Consider the following 15,965-nt stretch of genomic DNA (forward strand, 5'->3'; position numbering starts at 1 on the left):
GTAAATGTTAGCATGACAGGAAGCCTCCATAAGTGTACAAGGGCAAGGCTAAGCCAGATTTAACTGACTCTATAAAGTATAGCAAAAAGTACCAGAAACTGCTCCTCTAAAAAAAAAAAAAAGCTTTATCTTTTGAATGCATTTTGAGATGTTATTCGTTTATACCCTCCCCAATCCTTACTGAGCTTTTTATTTATTATACAAAATTTCATATTCCTCCGTTCTGCTGTCATAAAGGCTACCAAGACTACTAATGAATTAAAATATGCTTAATAAAATAATATTTGAAACCATTTAAACCATTAAATAATGCCTAAACCAAACTTACAAAACATAAAAACAACGAAACATCAGGCAGAAAAAGAGATAATTGAGAGAGCATACAGTGGAACAGAGAAGTGTTCACTTGCTGGGTGAAGACAGTAAGAGAGCTGAGTCTTCCTGGAGAGACAGGCCAGCGTTTTGGTGGCCCAACTGACAAAGCCCTCTCCCAGGTTGCCACTGACCTACTCTCAGAAGTTGGGGGCACATGAAGCAGATCTTTGGAAGATAACCACAGTGGTCAAGTAGGTTCATAAGTGAGTAGGCACTCCTTCAGTTGTGTTGGTCCCAAACTATGTACAGCTTTAAAGGTCAACACCAGCATCTTGAATTGTGTCTGGAAACAGATTGGGAGCCAAGGTAGATGAACAACCCACTCCAGTCTTTACGACCCACTCCTGTCAACAATTTGGCAGCAACATTCTGCCTGAATTGAAGTTTTCAAAGGTGACTCCATATGCAGCATATTTCAGTGATCCAACTAGATATAACCAGTGTGTATACCACAGAGACCAGATCATTTCTGCCTAGGAAGGGTGCAACTGACTAACCATTCAAAGATATTAAATTGCATTCCTGGCAACAGCTGCTGCTTGTTTATCCAGCAGTAGGTCATAGCCGAAGAACACTACCAAATTATGGACCTGTTTCTTCAAGGACAGTTCAGCCTAGGGATGCCAGGTAGGAGGCCTCCTGGCAAATCAATTCGTTGTCCACCAGCACCACAGGCTCCAGTGGAAGGAATTGGAGGGAGAATGGAATGCAAGCAGATATTGCACCAGTGCACTTTCATTACTTCTGATTAAAACTAGAAGTGACATAAGCACACTCAGCCCTTCCCCCTAATTCCTCCTGGGAATTATCAGCTGTGGCCTGGCAACCCTAGCCCCATCCAGAACCGGTGACACCTTAAATCTCAGTTTGGAGCAACTCTGAAACTGCATCCAGGCACTGGTTCAGAAGGAAATAAAAATGTGAAATGCTTATCTGTTTCATTATACCTAACCTCAAACAAAGCTTTTAAGAATCAGGCAAATATTTATTAGAGTAATTGTAACTGCTGCTATCCAGCTGCATATTATTGTGTACTGGGTGACCAATACACCAAATAAATCCCTATTCTGTAAGGGTCTTCTGTAATGTATAACATATTTGTTACTCCAAACGCAAGCAACACTGGCTAGCATAATGCTTTGTTCCAAGTTCTCTCACACATGGTTCCTGTGGTGTGTGGAAGCTCAGATTTCATAGGTTCATAGAAACTTTAAACTAGGGCATATACTAAAAATTTTCTTCATTTTTTCCACATCAAAGATTTCCAGAAATAGAAGGCAATTGGCTGGGGACTGTATTGTTCTAAGCTGCTTCTGGCAAAGTGAAGATAAACACTGACAGGCTAGTTTCACTCTCCCAAAGAAACATGTTACTTTTGAGTCAAATGCAAGTTTATGCTTAAAAGAAACTATAAATGAGACTTGAGTTCAAGGGGGGGGGGGGTGTTGAACTCATTTAGAACAACCTTAGTAAATTAAGAAACATTCATACTAGGGCTCATTCCACACATGCAGAATAATGCACTTTCAAACTGCTTTCAGTGCTCTTTGAAGCTGTGCGGAATGGCAAAATCCACTTGCAAACAGTTGTGAAAGTGGTTTGAAAACGCATTATTTTGCGTGTGCGGAAGGGGCCTTAGGGCCAAATCTGACTTGGAAATTTCCTGGGCCCCTTCCGCACACGCAAAATAATGTGTTTTCAAACCACTTTCACAACTGTTTGCAAGTGGATTTTGCTATTCCGCACAGCTTCAAAGAGCACTGAAAGCAGTTTGAAAGTGCATTATTCTACATGTGCGGAATGACCCCTGGAGATTAGGGGAAGGTTTCTGAGCAATGGAGTTTGTAGAGTTGGGAGGAGACATCAGTGAGTATATACTGTGTTTCCCCCAAAATAAGACAGTGTCTTATATTAATTTTTGCTCCCAAAGATGCGATATATCTTATTTTCAGGGGATGTCTTACTTTTCCGCTCCACAGCTGCATGCTCTGGTGTTCTGTTCGACGGGCATTCTTCCAAACAAAATCTTTGCTACATCTTACTTTTGGGGGATGCTTTATATTTAGCACTTCAGCAAAACCTCTACTACATCTTATTTTCAGGGGATGTCTTATTTTTGGGAAAGCAGGGTAGTATCATGTCACATTGAGGTCCACAATCAACTCCTCCAACTCCTCCCCTTTCTCTGAGGTCTCTTCTTTCCACCACAGTTCAATTTTTAAATTTATATTTCCTGGAACTTTCTTCACTTTCCCTGCCATTTTGTTCCCAATTTATATCACTGGTAGACTTGTGCCTGTGTTTTGAATGTAATACTAACACTTCGAGGCCTAAATATTTGTGCCACTGTGACTGGCTGCCATCCACTTATGTTCTACTCAACCTATTTATTTTATTTGTAGTCAGCATTTTTTACTGAAATTTTACTATACTCTGTCCCAACAAAAGATAAAAACATGGTTCTGCATTTTTTGGAGGAAGTGAGTGCTTCTACTGTAGAAAAAGGTTCCTATATTAAAATGGCTGACACAGATAAAACCACTTGTATCTCTGGAATCCCTTGAGCTATCATAGCAGTTTTAACTACATTCTGCACAGTGACCCCTGAGGATTCTCCCCCAATAATCTTTTTTCCCCCTAAAATTCAGTCTCTATGTCTGCCATCTCCTCCAGGGAAATTGATCTCTGTAGTCAGAAAATCAGTTGTACTCCTGGGCAAAGTCTGGACATATCTTGAGATTGGTAACTCTATACACATCTCTTCTTTCCCTGTCATTTGGCTCTTATAATTTATGAACATAGGTTAGCAGTCCTTCTGTTTCTGAAACTGACTTAAAATATCTTAGAATAGAAGAGTGGGTTAATTCTGCTAATTTTTAAATCTGGGTTAAGTCTTCTAGTTATTACATTTAATATTTTTTGGTTTTTGCTTAGCTTAATGACATCACTTCTTACATTGAGAAAATGATTGGATTGTTAGATTATTGGGAAAATGTTCTGGGCCTTCAGCATGTGTTGGAGTGAGGCAGACTTCCCCTGGGAAACGAATTCTGGAGCTAAGGTGCCACTATAAAAAAGGCCCTTTCTGTTGCAGCCCCTGTTTTGTTTCAGTTAATAGGTGCATACAGATATGAAGTTCTAGTAATGGTGTTAGACTTAGACAAGTCTTATGTGAGAAGGTAATCCTTGAGATGTGGTGTTGTCACCTGTTTAGGGCTTCAAGAATGTAACCTGTATCTTGAATTGAACCTGAAACTAATTGGCAACCACTGTAAATTGAACAAAAGAGCAGTAATGTGCAGAGGTGTAGCTCCAAGGGGATGGGGGGTGCGCGACACAATGGGAGCGTGCCCCTGTGGGGATGTGGTGAGGGCATTCTGGGGGCATGGTGGGGCGTTCAGGGAGCATGGTGGGGGCGGAGGATGCACCAATGGGCGCTTTCCCCCCTTGCTATGCCTCTGGTAATATGCTCCTGAAAGCTTAATTCTACCAGATTCTGGCAGCTGTATTTTGGACCAATCGCAATTTCCGAACACTCTTCAAAGGAAGACCCACATACGTTATGTCATAATAGTTCACTGTCAGTGTCCATACTTTTGGCCAAATCCCTCCTGCCAAGGAAGAGTTTCACCTGATTAATCAACTGAAGATTTCTAAAGGAATTCTAGCCACAGCTGCCATCCGTGATCAGCCATATGCTGCAAAACACCCCATGCTGCAAACTTGGGGAGGTGCAATCCTATCCAAGAAACGTACAACACTCATCTAAGAATGTATCTTATTTCCAAGCAAAAGTACCTTAATATTGTCTAGGGATAAAAATGTGGTATTAATAATGAATATATGTTACCTTGAATTTTGTTGTTTGATTTTTGCTTGTGGGTTATTATTTATTGACAAGTGTAAAAGCCATTGATAATCATAGAATCCTGTAAATGCTCTAATTTACTAAACACAAAAGTACAGAATACTCAACAGGTAGCTTTTGATTGAAGTTAATCTGTCAAAAGGTAATGAATCTTTCATGTGTGGTGGTTGGGGGAAACCAAGTGAATTGAAACAGAAAGTTTTAAAAAGAAGAAGAGGAGGAGTAGTAGTTTTAATTTATATCCCCCCTTTCTCTCCTATAGGAGACTCAAAGGGGCTTACAATCTCCTTGCCCTTCCCCCCTCACAACAAACACCCTGTGAGGTGGGTGGGGCTGAGAGAGCTCTGAAAAGCTGTGACTAGCCCAAGGTCACCCAGCTGGCGTGTGTGGGAGTGCACAGGCTAATCTGAATTCCCCAGATAAGCCTTCACAGCTCAGGCGGCAGAGCGGGGAATCAAACCCGGTTCCTCCAGATCAGAGTGCACCTGCTCTTAGCCACTACGCCACTGCTGCTAGACACAACTTCCCCTTCCCATCAGGAAGGTCTCCTCAGATTAAACTCAATGATCTTTCAAAACAAAACAAAAATCTACTAATATCCTGCTATGCTTCTGCTGGGATAGATGGCCACTCATGAGGGCAGAGTCAGGAACTGTACGAAAGTGGGACATACGGTTTCCAAACCTTTGTTTCTCTTGTAATGATAGCAGGAAGTTGCATTTTAGGGGAGAATTACAGTAATTACAGTGAGAGGGGTGCTTTGTCCTTTACCCATCCACTGATTTTCTGTTATATAACCCCCAACAATAAGTCTCCCCATTTAGGCCTTAAAACCAGAAATGAGACAGCCTAGGAAAGAAGACAGCCTGAGGGGATTTGTTGTACATGGAGAAGATTAAACACCTCTTGCACATACCATTCCCCTCTAGTAAATGATCTTCCCCTGACACCCTACATTTCTATTATCACACCAAACACAGATTTGGAGCCATGCTGTTGCCAAAGTAACACCTAGTTCTGCCTGAAAGAAGAGAGTGAAACTAAATTCATGAATAGAACATTCCTGAATCCAATATTTAGGAAACCAAGGAAGTGCCTTTCCAATCTATCTTCTTTGCCATTCTTTTTCCTCTACATCAGGGATCTTCAAACTATGGCCCTCCAGATGTTCATAGACTACAATTCCCATGAGCCCTACCACTTGGCCATGCTGGCAGGGGCTGATGGGAATTGTAGTCTATGAACATCTGGAGGGCCATAGTTTGAAGACCCCTGCTCTACATGGTGATTTTTGCCAAGAAATATTTTGGGTTCCAGTGCTGATCAAACCCCACTAAATCAGCAAGTGTGTTATGTACCATGCTATATCCTAGAAAGTTTGTCCTTTGTCCTTGGAACATTGGCATGCTAGGACAAGGTTACAAAGCACAATATTTCCCAGATTCTCCATCATCATAATATCATAGATCAGGGGCTGATGGGAATTGTAGTTCCTGAACATCTGGAGAGCCGCAGGTTCCCTACCCCTGTCATAGATCAAGTTATTATTGGTGGTGGTTAGCATTGTTAGTGAAATACTGAGTACTGTGGTTAGTATTGTTAGGACTGAGATTCTTGATAAACCCATATTTAGTACCAATATTCTATTTAATGTCAAGTGGATGTGTGCATTTGCTTTTTCAGTAGGGTATGGATGAACAATGGCTTCTAAATCATTCTGTGAAACTTTATTTTAATATTAGTTCTGAATGCAAAACAGGCAATGTAACACAAAGATGACCATGGTTGTTAATGGCTTGTTTTAGCTAGGAGCTATAAAATCATCCATGGACTCTGTTGGAGTTGGAATAATAATTTACCTAGACAATTACCACATGGTGGATTTTTTTTGCAGCTCTAATTCAGTGTTATTAATAATGAATAAAATTGCAATTTTCTCAGGTTGCTGGGGGCAATGGGGAATTATTTCAATGAATATTTCAGCACATTATTTTAATCATAGTTCCACAAAATTCAAGTGGGCAATATTTTATACTTTTAAGTTTAGTCTGCTAAGGGACTATAGTCATTAAAAATTGCAAACTGTTTGCTCTCAGGTCCATTCTATGATTTACAATCCTTTTTAAAAACACTGTAAAAGAAAGCAAGCTGTGTCATTAATACTTGTAATTTGATTCTGCATTTGTTAATGGGCTGTCTCTGATTAATGTTTAGTGGTAAAGAGAGCATTTTGAGACAGGGAGGCTGAATCTTTAAATGCTTGAGTGCAATTGAGGAAGTAATAGAATGGCACACATTTTCACAGTATAAATATTGGTTCTGTTTTTCTTATAATGAACAAATGTCTTATAGAATCACTCCATAATGAAGGACACTAGCTGCATTAAGATGTAACAAACCACAGATTGGCACTACAAGAATGGGGCTTAAAGGGTGTGTGTGCTCCTCTTCCCTCGTGTATGATTCAGAAATGGAAGAATTACAAGTTCCCAACAAACAATATCTTGTAAATTTGTTAACACTGGACAAAATTGGAAAGGGCAGGTTACACATAAAACAACAGGTTATGGTTTGTTGGGAAAATAGAAGTATTCTGTTCCTTAAGAGCAGAGGAAGTGGGAGCATGCAAACTTGAGAACTTTCTGTAATGATGAGCCATGATTTGTGATGGTTCTGAATGCAGCCAATGACTCCATGTGCCAGTTAGACAGACACTAATCTTTGTGGGATGTTTTTCCTTAGCCAACTACATGACTTCTGGCGCTTAGATTATTGGGAAGATGATCTGCGCCGACGGAGGCGGTTTGTTCGTAATGCCTTTGGTTCCACCCACTCAGATGCCTTGCTCAAAGCTGCTGTGGAATACGGTCAGTACTCACGTATGCTCACTGTCTAAGGGGGGGGGGGGGCTGCTTGTATTGCACTGATGAGAACCATCCCGTTTTTTCCCCCCTTGTACGTTAGTACTTTCCTGGCCTTGCATCATAGACATAAGTCGCTGGGCACAGATCGTGCAGTGTACTTAGGGTTAGAGATTTAAAACTTCCCAGAACCCACTGATTTCTGAAAAGGAGTTGGCAAAATAAATAAAGGAAAGACTGTGAGTAAAGTGGTAATCCACTCAGCTATTTTTTGTCAGTGCAGCAAACCAAAGATAATTTTTGTGCGAAGGTTACTATAGAAGGAGGTTCCCTTGGGTAGTATATTAATAATGGCAAGAGTAGCAAAGGAAACAAAAAAGGGGGGAAAGGTACAGGTGACAGCTTTATTGTCACACAAAGCTCCTACGAGCTTCATTCGTGGGATCTGAGTTACTTTGTGCTGAAGTTTTCCACAATTGTTGTAACCAGTGGCAAGGCACAAAGGACCTCTGGCTGCCCTCATGGAGTTCATACAGCAAGACTCCTTGGAACTTTACATGACAATGAAGATGTCACCTGGGATCTTTTTTCCTTTTTGGGTTTGCTGGCATGATGCTTGGTAAAGCCCCATTTTTCTTTCTCTTTAAGAATAGCAAGGGAAATTATGGAGGATGAAAGAGGGGCTAATATGGAAGAAGTGAAACAGAATGAAGTGGTTGAAAATACCTCAGTAGGCAGTGTGGTCTATTTCTATTTGCATGTGTATATTTGGAACAATTGCACTGGTGAGGAGAAGTACGATTAACAAGGAAGAGACCATTTACTAGTCCTAGGAAGAAAAAAATGGCAGAGGCAAAGATGGAAAAACTGATTGTTCCGGATGCCTGGGAAGTAGGATTCAATGTAGCCTGTATCCACCAATAAAATACCCCTAATATATATTAATATTATTTTTTTTCCTAGAATGTAGTATTTGTTGAATAGTATACATTTACCCACCTGTCTTCTGAAGCTGCAGTTCTGTCTATTCTCAGTCTAATGCCATAACGTTATTGCTTTTCAGAAATATTTTTGCAGCTGTATTCTGCAATTAATTTTATTAACATTTTCAGTGGAATTTAATGAAAAAAAATTAATTGTCAACTTCTAGATAACCAGATGTTTAAAATTTGCTTTTGGAGCCAGCATTTTGTCAAAGCAAAATTTGGATTGTCCTTTCCAGTGGTGTAATCCAACCAAACCAAATTTAGGCATTTTGAAGTCCAGGTAATCACCATCCGTACCCTGCCCCTCGCCCTAAGGGGGAACCAAAGTGGCTTACATCATTATCCTGTCCTCCGTTTTGTCCTCAGAAGTTAGAATGTGACTGACTCAAGGTCACCTGGCAAGTTTTCATGGTAGAGATGGGACTCAAACTTGGAACTCCCAGTTCCTAATCTAACATTTTAACTACTAAATCACCCTGGCTATGTACACAGTCCCCAGTTCTGGAATCATTTGGCAAAATAATGTGTTCAGTGTGTGTTCAGTTGTGCAGTTCAGTTTTGCATCCTATAAGGTTAGGATGGCTACATATTTCTTTTTGAATTAAGGGAAAATATAGTTATGTTAAATAATGGATATACGCAGATGCAGGTATGGATCTGAATCTGTAAGTGGAAGACTGATGTGTGTGTGTGTGGGGGGGGGCATGGTTTTCGCCAATTTCAGTTGCAGCTCTTGTACCAAGAATACATCCCTCCACCTCTCACAAGCAGGTAGATAGTTGTGTAGAGGGCTACAGCAGGAAGGAAAGAAAGAAGAAAGAAAACCATATTGTGTGAGTGATGTTCACTTTATGTTTCATTAGATCCATCCATGAACTTGAAGTTCTATGAATTGTCTAATACCTATGCATAGTAGAAGGCGTCCTATCTCCTGACCACCAATCCACATGTAGACCCTTTTTTTCTTTAGCAATTTCCTCGGGGATAGTTTATTTTGTTTTTAATTAAAGCTGAGATTGTCAGATTTGATTGAAGCGGTTTTGTTCTACTTTAATGCCATCTTCTTCTCTCCATGAAATGCTCTGCAGATTATTCAGAATCTTTTGTCATCACTTATTAGATGCCATAATGTAGAACCTGTGAATACTGGTGAGGCATTTGCAGATAGAATACATGAAATGTGTGCCATTTTATGCAATTGGAAGATTTTAATTATGATTTTTGACCACAGTGCTCAAAGTGAGTGCTCTCAGTCAAATTGAAAACATAGGAATATCATTTGACCAACTTCTCCTGCTTGACGAAGGACAAGCATTCAGAGTTCTGAAACAACGAACCCTCGATATCAAAGGGGAGCTGCTCACGGCTGGAGCCAACAGAATTTGTTCGCCTATGCTTTATGGCATTCTGCCACCTCTGCCGGGTTTTATGCCAAAATATATGAGCAACCTGATCTCTCCTCACCTTCGTGGGTATTTTATGCTAGCTCAACTGAACGTACTTCCAACTTCTCAAACAAGAGGCAGATATTGTAACATTCCATGGGAGAACAGAGTATGTTCCTGCACAGCTGGCTTGCCCGAAATGACAGAACAGGTCCTTCTTCATTGCAATGATTTAGTGGACTAGCGTTTACTTTTTCTTGAAGCCACCCTGAAGAAGAATCCAACGAGTATCATATCGGCTTAGTGCTCACCATCCTCACACTACAGAGTTAGTTGCTCAGTTTTTGGACAAGGCTTTCAGTTCTAGACGAAAATCTATTTGCTAATTTTAGCTATTTGGTTCAATATATTCCGTTTATTAGTGTCACCTTGTTACATGCCATTAAAGGTTTTGAAATTGAAATGGTTGTTGTTGCTCTTTTAAAGACCAGCAGCAGCTGGCAGGTTTTTGCTCCTAGGAGCTCACAGTCAGCCTCTGAGCAGAAATAGTAGAATTGATGGAGAGGCAAGTTATGCAGCTATGCACATAGTATGCTTAATTAGTACCAAATGCCCTAAAACAGAGAAAGGAAGCCTTCACTGGAAAATGGTAGAATTAAAAAGAATTTAAAATTTAAGATGGCCCTTCTGTAGCATAATTAATAATCTGTATTGTGTTATCATTGGATTTTTAAAAAAAATCACAGCAGAACAATTATTGTTGCTGCTGCATGAAAATATTTGGTATCTTAAAGGGATTTAAAACAGCTACACTGAGATTAAACCCCACAGATTTTACCTGGATGTACTTTATTCAAGGCTTGTGCTTATGGATTTTAGTATTAAAACTTTTCCGTTGACCCTACTCTGTAAGAAAACACCCTTAACACCAATGTTATTTTTATGCCTCTTGGTGATACTAATGATTTGAATAATTTATGAGGTTGTCATGTAAAAAGGATTTGGTGCAGTTTGATGTATTTTCAGCCTCTGGTGCTAGAATGTGATTAATAAAGAGCTGGAAGCACAGATCCCCCCCCCCCCCCGATAGGGCTTACCTTTTATTAAGAATTGTTCATCAGTGTTGATTTGATTTTTTTAAAGATACCAGTCTAGCAAAATTCCTCTTAATTTTAAGAATGAAAATTACTTGGGAACAGTTCCAGTGACTTTTGTTTGAACGGGTTTGCCAGTCATAGACAGTAATTCATCAGTCTGAAATATCTTGTTGAAAGATGATGGCGAAAGTGACAGGCTGGAAGGGCTTTCAACATTTTGTATCCTATTTTAGTATCATAAATACAACTGTACATATCTATACAATAGTAGGAGAGACCTTAGCAGTTTTTGTTACCTCTGTGGTCTGTCGGTTATCATTTAGGGTGTCTGTGCATAAACATTTTAGCACAGGAATGTTTAGCCAAAGCCTAAGTCAGCAAGCTCCTCTGTGTCTGCGATCAAAGGCATCAGCTTAAATAGGTCTGATCAGGCATTGCAGACGAGGGCAGGCAGCTTCAGCCGAGCAAAAAACACAGAGCAAAAATGACAAAATTAATCAGTCATTTCTTTGGCAATAAATAATAAGATATGCTGAGGTCTGCTGATGAGAGAATTTCTGGGTTCCTTGGAGATGTGCCTGCTTAACACCTGATTTATCTAAGCCTGCGCAGCCATCAAGCTTTGACCTTGATGCACAAAAGAGCACTATATAAATTATCCAGACTTAAATCAGTATTGTTAGTGAATACTTGTACACAGTAACAAAAAATGCTCACCATCAGAAAGGAACAGGGAAGTCTTGGAAAGTAGGGATGGGCCTGTGGTTTCTGCACCTGTTTCTGTCAGATGCTAGCCAATGGCCTGAAGTACAAAAATGGTTGTGAAGGTTATTCAGATGGCTTGACAACCTGCATGCAACAAAGCTTAAAATGTATTTTGTTTCTTCTGTAAAAATAAACAACAACAACAAAACCTTAAGTTTACCTCAAATATTTGATAGAGATTTCATCACTGGTGGGTTTAGCTCATTACATACATATAGTAATTTAACAACCGGTTCTGGTGTTGGGATTCAAATAATTTAGCAACTGGTTGTTTACAAGCACCATTTTAACAACTGGTTCTGCCGAAGTGGTGCGAACCTGCTGAATCCCACCACTGCATACATCCTTATTTTTACGCTTAGCATTGCATACATAAAATACTCTCTGGAGAGTAGCAGTTTTACCTTTTAACAGTAGAATTCTGTTAGTGTTTTAAACGGCAAACTACAGGAAGTTTAAAGTCATTCTGCTACATGAAGGAAGCTGTTTCTACAACTTACCATATGGAGCTCCAAAATTCTGTGTACTTAATACCCCTAAGGCTGTGTACTTCATAACCATAAGGCTGAGCTGGAGTTGTGAGTGACTATATATCAAGGCTTGGACTTTAGCAAAAAAAAAATCTAATGCAAGAAATGTCATAGGAGAGGGACAGCCACCACAAACTTCTCTGTGGCTTGTATAGTGTAGGCATTGAATGATTATCTCAGTAGTCACAATAGAACATGAGTGCATAAGCAGTATGGGGTAGTGAGTAGGTTGTCAGAGTAAGATTTGGAAGACGAGGTTGAGATCCGTACCCTACCAGATGGTTCCTTGGGTCACCTTGCGACACACTTTGTACAGGATTTGTATGGGGGAATTGTGTTAGCTATTCTGAGCTTCTTGGAGGTAAGACAGGGAAAGATAAACAAATAAATGAACCTGGCCAGTTATGCTGTTGGGCTATATTAAGAACAAAAAGTTCTACTTTTGTACCTGGCGACTTAAATTTCAAAGTGGATTACACACACAGCTTTCCAGAACATCCACTATGACAAAGAGATTCATAAAGCAGCAGAGAATTGAATGGGATGAAGATAGCTAGTTTGTGCGCAAATTCTGAACATTGGAGCATCAGAAGAAATATTTTGTTTTGTTACATAGATTTATTGGGAAGGGTAATACCAGCTTCATGCTGAATCAGTGTTCATTCAGCCAGCAAATTTAGGGCTTCAGGTGTTAAATGCCATAAATCAATACCACATAGCAGATAGGACCAGGTTATGGCATGGTTGTTTTTGCTTGTTTTTTCTGACATGATTTGTTTTTATTTTTTTTATTTTGTAAGCTGCCTTAGGCAGGTTCCTGAAGAGGCAGCATAAATTATTGATAGATTGAAAAATAAATAAATGATGAGGCCCTACATTTTTATCAATTTTAGAGATCCTGTATGATAAAACTAATGCATGGTGGGTGGTGACTACTGGCTTAGCCGGAGGATGACTTTTTTTTTCTCATCTAAAGGTCCCTCATGTTGTGTGGTCCTAATCTGTAGTTTAGCTTATTCATAATTCTAGTTCTGTCAACATCCAAAATATAAAGATGTTCGGGCACTTGCAAGTTCAGCTCACATTCTGCTCTCCCGTTGCAAGCAAAGAAATAATTATTGGGTAGCCACCTTGGATTGGCTGTTTACTGAGTTATTTTCTATTGATAGACAGTGTTCATTAATCCCAGCACATATTGGCAGTGTGTTGCTGTGTTCCAACACCAGTTGTGTTAATGAAGAGTGAACATAAACAGTTATTCATCTATAAATAGACCATTACCATTTCAAGTTTGTTTGTATCTGTCTGATCAACGTTAATGGCTGAGAATTGTGGATCTGTAGCAGTTTGTGCATATGTGTGTCACATACCCCCATGGCAATAATATTTTTCCATCCCACCATTATTAAACCACCTGACTCAATTATTCATGACCCTGGTAGGAAATTTACAGGCAGCTCAATTCAAGTGGGGGTAGATCCATGGCAGCTAGGCATGGTGTTATGGGGCTCCCTCTAAAGAGGCGTTCAGCAACATAACTGCCAAGAAAAGAGAGGGAAAACCCACTGGCTGGTGAAAAGTTCTATTTAGGGTGACAGTAAGCCACCCTTTTTGATGGTGTAAGTTTGTGGCTGGAAAAGGGAGCATACCTGGGCTGAAAGGGCGCTGGAATGCCCCCACAAGAGCCCCATCCACTCCAGCACAAGTTCCTGCAGCAGAGGTGTGCCGACGTGCACAGCAGCTGCTGGGTTTAGGTGCCACGCAGTTGTGAGGCACCCTGCCACTAGCATAACAGCCCCTCTGCTGGCATATGTGCCCCTAACACCAATGGAGTAGACAGCCGCATCGGCACAACCCCGCACGCTTACAGGACTCCATTCAGCTCCCCCCTTTTGGATTGCATACTTACAGAGGAATCTAGACCAGAGTTACTCCAGTCTATGCCCACTGAAATGGAGTAACTGTGATCTGGATTGTACTGTTAACCTCCTTAGAAAGTACAAAAGTAGTTCCAAGGCAGAAAGGAGTGAAACTTCACCACCACAGCTATAGCATCACTGCAAAGCTGCTTGGCAGGCTTCTTGAGTTGGATGACTGTGAGGCAAGGAAATTGAAGCCTCAGCTCACAAGAGATTGCAGCTGTCAAAATTGCATGTTCGTTTTATCTGTTCGTTTGTTTTATTTGTTATATCTCACCAGTCCCCCAGAGGGCTCGAGGCGGCTTACAATCAGTATATAATAAAACATGTAAGAACAGTACAAAATACAAATTACAAAACATAAATGCTGAAACCAGATTTAAAAACAATTAATTCTAGATGGCGCCAAAAAGTGTCCTAAACTATATAATGGAACAGGCGTGTGAGACAATCCCAGGTGAGGATCAAGAATGACATCACAGAGGGTGCCTGGCTGGCCCAACAGGAAAGGCCTGGAATAGCTCTGTTTTACAGGCCCTGCAGAACTGAAACAGATTCCAGAAGGCCCAGATGTGCTTAGGGAGCCCATTCCACCAGGGTGGAACCATTCCACCAGCCCTGGCCCATGTTGATGCCAGCCGGACATCCTTGGGGCCCGGGACCACCAACAAATTCCTCTCTGCTGATCTGAGGGGCCTTTGAGGACAATAAGGAAAGCAGCGGTCTCGCAGATCCAAGACTGTTAATGGCCTTAACGGCCAATACCAAAACTTTGAAGACGACCCGGTGCTTGATAGGCAGTAAGGGAAGATTTTAAAGGACAGGTGTTACATGGTCCCGGCTAGAGGCTTCAACTAGGAGTCTAGCAGTTGCATGTTGACAAGCTTCAATTTCTGGATCAGTGTCAAAGGTAGGACAGCGTAGAGCAAGTTACAATAGTCTAGCCTAGAGGTGGCCGTTGCATGTATTACTGTCAAACATGTTCTCATCTATGTTCTTAGCATCTTTAGAAATATGTTCCATCTTTTGAATTACTTTGCACACAAAGATTCCCAATGCAAACGGAAAATCTGTTCTTGATTTAGATTTCTTTGGCGTTCACAACTTTACAATCTTGTAATTTGGAGGGTTTTTTAAAAAATAGGAATATTTGCACAAGAGCATGAAGAAAACTGAGTATTTGAATGATACATATCTAAGCATTCTCTTCTATACTTGTGGTAGTACATAGTTCCTTGCTAGTTAATAATGCCTTTTTTGTCCAAAGAAATAATTAATTTCAAGTTCCATTTGAATGTTACACATGTGCAGAAGGAAAGGAAAAGATCATGTAATCATTCCTTGCTCATTTGACATTCTTTGTTTATCTTACCGTCTATGTAAGATCAAGATATTTTTGTAAGCTTAAAGGATTGTCATCTTCTTAATGAACAGAGATTATGTAGATACTAAATTAGATATTATAGTGACAAGCTTTTTTAAAATGTGTATTCAGTGGTAAAGGACTTCCAGATGTCATCAAATAACTCTGTCCTGTTCCTTAGTATAAATGTGATGATCTCACAGAGAGCAAAGTAAGACAGGCGTGTAAAGTATTAAACAGCATTATTTCTTCCATTTTCATTTTACATAGCTTTTAATCCAATTATCAACCAAGTTTTCATTTTGAACCTAAATATGAGCTATTGGTCATCATTTAACTTCGCTAGTGCCTGATCATCTTTTTGTATAACAAATGTGTGTGCGTTGTTCCCTGAGCTGTGCACAACCTGCATTCTTTGCTCCGAAGTTGTGCTTCTCTTTGAGAGAATGTCATATTTAGGAATCGTGGTTGAATGGATGATATTGGACTGATTGAAACTGAATCCAGATTAGAGAGAAGTAACATTTGTTGGAATATTCTTGTGCCTTGGATGGATTAAATATGATGGGTGGATCCAATAATCTTCCAAGGAGCTTTCCTCCAACTGTGGCACTTCCTCCAAAAGAAGTCTCCTTAGGCTGCAGGACAGCTTCAAACTTTGCTCAGTGGAGTGGGAGGATGAGGGATTGAGACAGTTATTACCAATAAACATAAATTTTGCAGCTTGCCTGTTCTTTCTGTATTCTGCATTGCATCTCGATAAACAGATTGCTGAACTTTAAAACAGATTTCTGCTCACTGGAGTTGTCACTAAAG

The 15,965-nt window shown here is 40.2% G+C and overlaps 1 protein-coding gene across 1 annotated transcript in view; it reads left to right on the forward strand.

Moving 5' to 3' along the window:
* NBEA (neurobeachin) overlaps positions 1 to 15,965 on the forward strand; it is a 387,749-nt gene that overhangs the window by 175,388 nt on the left and 196,396 nt on the right. Inside the window, exon 34 of the mRNA XM_048492774.1 lies at positions 6,986 to 7,110. Coding sequence (XP_048348731.1) covers positions 6,986 to 7,110 — 125 coding nt within the window. The remainder of the gene's footprint in view (positions 1 to 6,985; positions 7,111 to 15,965) is intronic.

This window comes from Sphaerodactylus townsendi, linkage group LG04 (assembly GCF_021028975.2).
Source record: "Sphaerodactylus townsendi isolate TG3544 linkage group LG04, MPM_Stown_v2.3, whole genome shotgun sequence".
Classification (NCBI taxonomy): domain Eukaryota; kingdom Metazoa; phylum Chordata; class Lepidosauria; order Squamata; family Sphaerodactylidae; genus Sphaerodactylus; species Sphaerodactylus townsendi.